This window comes from Chanodichthys erythropterus, chromosome 10 (genome assembly GCF_024489055.1).
Source record: "Chanodichthys erythropterus isolate Z2021 chromosome 10, ASM2448905v1, whole genome shotgun sequence".
Taxonomy (NCBI): Eukaryota; Metazoa; Chordata; class Actinopteri; order Cypriniformes; family Xenocyprididae; genus Chanodichthys; species Chanodichthys erythropterus.
Genome location: NC_090230.1, coordinates 8,793,965 through 8,796,702, shown reverse-complemented (window position 1 = coordinate 8,796,702; position 2,738 = coordinate 8,793,965). Strand labels below are relative to the sequence as shown.

The following is a 2,738-nucleotide window of genomic DNA, read 5'->3' as shown; positions in this document are numbered from 1 at the left end:
ATAGTTTGCTGAATACCATTTTGTAAAAACAGAACGATTGCCACCTAAATGACATAAAAGCCCCCTCATGAATTATGGTGTAAAAATGTCTTAGCTTTTCGCAGTCTGATCAAGATGAGAAAGATGCCAGCTAAGCACACAGCATTGTGGGATATGTAGGTCATCTGGGTATTTTATACCTATGAAAATATATATTTGCCAATATGTGTAGTGTACAACAGAGTGTACTGAAGTTGGTACAGTATCCCAACAAGGCAATACGCTCAACTTAAATTTTGGCTAATAAAATTATCATTATGTGATCAGACTGCCAATAATTCTGCAAGAAATGAGTGCTTTTCATTCAAGTTGTCTCTTCTTTTTGGCCACAAAAGAGAGAAGGAAAGAAGCAGAAACTTACTTCCTTGCTATTTTCCACCAGATGTTGGTCGAGGGCTTAACTGCATAACAATCATCACATGAATTGTCAGTGGCATCAGGAAAAGAGAAAAGGAAACAGACAAAGATGCAGGTCGTCATTAAAAGACAGGAATTGACGCACTTACTACTTAGTGGAGTCTGATAGGTCATACTCTCTGCTCCGTTTGTAGCAGATCTTAAAGCCTTGGTCTGCCCATAGGTGATGAATAGCCTCTACATAACTTCTCTGTAGCTGTGTTATCTGTTCTGTGTACAGATCTTGGAAACACTGAGCATAAATCTACAGATATCACAGACTTAATGAACTGACAATAAATTACAGTACAAGACCCAATCTTTCTTAAATTGGTGCAAAACATTAATAAAAATTGCAAAATTTATTAATTTATTAACTTTTTATTTATTTTGCAGATCCCACCACCTTGCTGACTGAATGTTTAAGATATGACATAATATAAAGCCCTTATTAATCACTGGGCTCTAAAGTTACTTTAAAACACTGGGTTGCTTGATTACCTCATTCTGTGGGCTGGAGTAGGGAATATTTAGCCTCTTCATGGCCCATACCATTGTCTGTATTGCTTGGCAGATATTCTGGAAAACCAGTTTAGAGTATAAACGCCTGTCGTCTTCCGAGAAGCCCTTTCCATGAATGATCCTCATCTGCTTCATAAATGTTGTCTTTCCGCTTTGTCCTGTTCCTAAAGGAAAGCAAAAAAATCATGGACTTCAGCAATGTAAACCTGGCCTGCAAACAGAAATACTGAAAATAAATGCACTTAAAAATAGTTGTGCAGGGGAATGTTATCTGTCTTATTAAGAATAATCAATTTTCTATGAATTTATTTGTAATTTCAGAAAGATCAGCACTGAGTGTGTCACTGAGCTGTATAAAACCTGAAAATATGTCTTTATTTATCGCACTACAAAAATGTTACTTCTACTTTAGTGTTAACAAAGATAAAAAGCAGGGTTGAAGATGATAGTTTCTAAATTTTTGAACCCTGATTTTCAAAAATAAAAAAATCAGTTTTCAGGGTAAATAAGAAGGGTTATTTGAATTATGTAACAACGACAACAACAAAAGTCACTACACCATCACTTAAATTATTTTGGAACAAGTGAAGTTTTGAGAATTATCAGGTCTAATCACTTCTGAGATGATCTCATGTCAGGAAATTCCCTCAAGAGATGACATAACAAATGCAAAATTACATTTACCTGCTTTTTGTCACAATATCTAATGCCCTAACCAAATTTATTTTCACATTAGAGAACCAAAAAATCTACAGATAATTCTTGATAACCTTTACCTTTGTCTCTCTCTGGAAGGAATTGATATTGTGCAAAAGTAAATGCATACAATGCATCAAATGAATGATATTGAGTTTTAATATAAAATTTCTAAATAAAAAAACTGACACAATCATCTCACCTAATAAAAGTAATTTGACTTCTCTGTGTTTTCTTTTCTTCAGCTCAGAAATTTGATGGTTGATTTCCTTATTTATGGTGATGGCATTCCTCTCTTCTTTAGACAAGCAACAGGTGCAACAGTAGTAGAAATAATCCATAATTTCTCCAGCAGAAATACGACTACAAACAAACAAACAAACAAAACCAATCAATGTTAATATTCAGTTTTTTTCCCATTTATTTTTAACAACCATATAGGATATTTGTATTGTAGGCCCATTGATGCAACATGCAACAGTCAAAAAGTAGGTTCTTCATTAATTTCTCGAACTATTGTGCAGGCAGCTGAAAAAGGAAACCCGGAGTGAAGTTATAGCTGAGTGATTACAGAATGCTTTGAACTATGGAAGCAGATTAGCCTCATTAATAATTCATGCAAAAAACACGATGCACACATGCATAGCCAATTTTTACATGCATGAAACCTAATTCACGTCACAAAAAAAAAAAAAAAAATATATATATATATATTCACAAAAAGCAATTCACATGCACAAAATAAAATGAGATATTCATAAAATACAATTCACAACACAACTCATAGATATACAACTGTGCACAAAAGTTTCAAATGTTTGAAACCTACAAGTTTATCCCACATTTGAGTGTGAATGACCTTGGATTTTTGTGTTTGTGTATTCCTGGGGGCTTAGACTTAACATAAAATACAAATTAAAAAAACGTCTTGGTTACGTATGTAACCCTCGTTCCCTGAAGGAGGGAACGGAGACGTACGTCAGTAGTGACCGACGAATTGGGATATCGCTAGAGAGCCCCTATCAGCTTTCTATAGAACTAAAACAAGCCAATGAACATTAGCGTGCGATATTTGCATAATGCGC

The 2,738-nt window shown here is 34.5% G+C and overlaps 1 protein-coding gene across 1 annotated transcript; it reads right to left on the bottom strand.

The window, feature by feature from the left end:
* Positions 1-544: 544 nt before the first annotated feature.
* Positions 545-1,994, bottom strand: LOC137028099 (guanine nucleotide-binding protein G(q) subunit alpha-like). Its single transcript, XM_067396859.1, has 3 exons — positions 1,856-1,994; positions 937-1,121; positions 545-700 (listed from the first exon to the last, which is right to left on the bottom strand). The coding sequence occupies exons 1-3, from the start codon at positions 1,992-1,994 to the stop codon at positions 545-547; spliced, it is 480 nt and encodes a 159-aa protein (XP_067252960.1).
* Positions 1,995-2,738: the final 744 nt, after the last annotated feature.

Bases quoted from the DNA above. Each gene is read 5' to 3' on its own strand.
- LOC137028099 (XM_067396859.1), bottom strand. From the start codon at position 1,994: ATGGATTATTTCTACTACTGTTGCACCTGTTGCTTGTCTAAAGAAGAG. The intron at 1,122-1,855 runs GTGAGATGATTG...GCTTTCCTTTAG, and splicing joins AGTCAAATTACTTTTATTAG to GAACAGGACAAAGCGGAAAG. The intron at 701-936 runs GTAATCAAGCAA...TGATATCTGTAG, and splicing joins ACTCCAGCCCACAGAATGAG to ATTTATGCTCAGTGTTTCCA.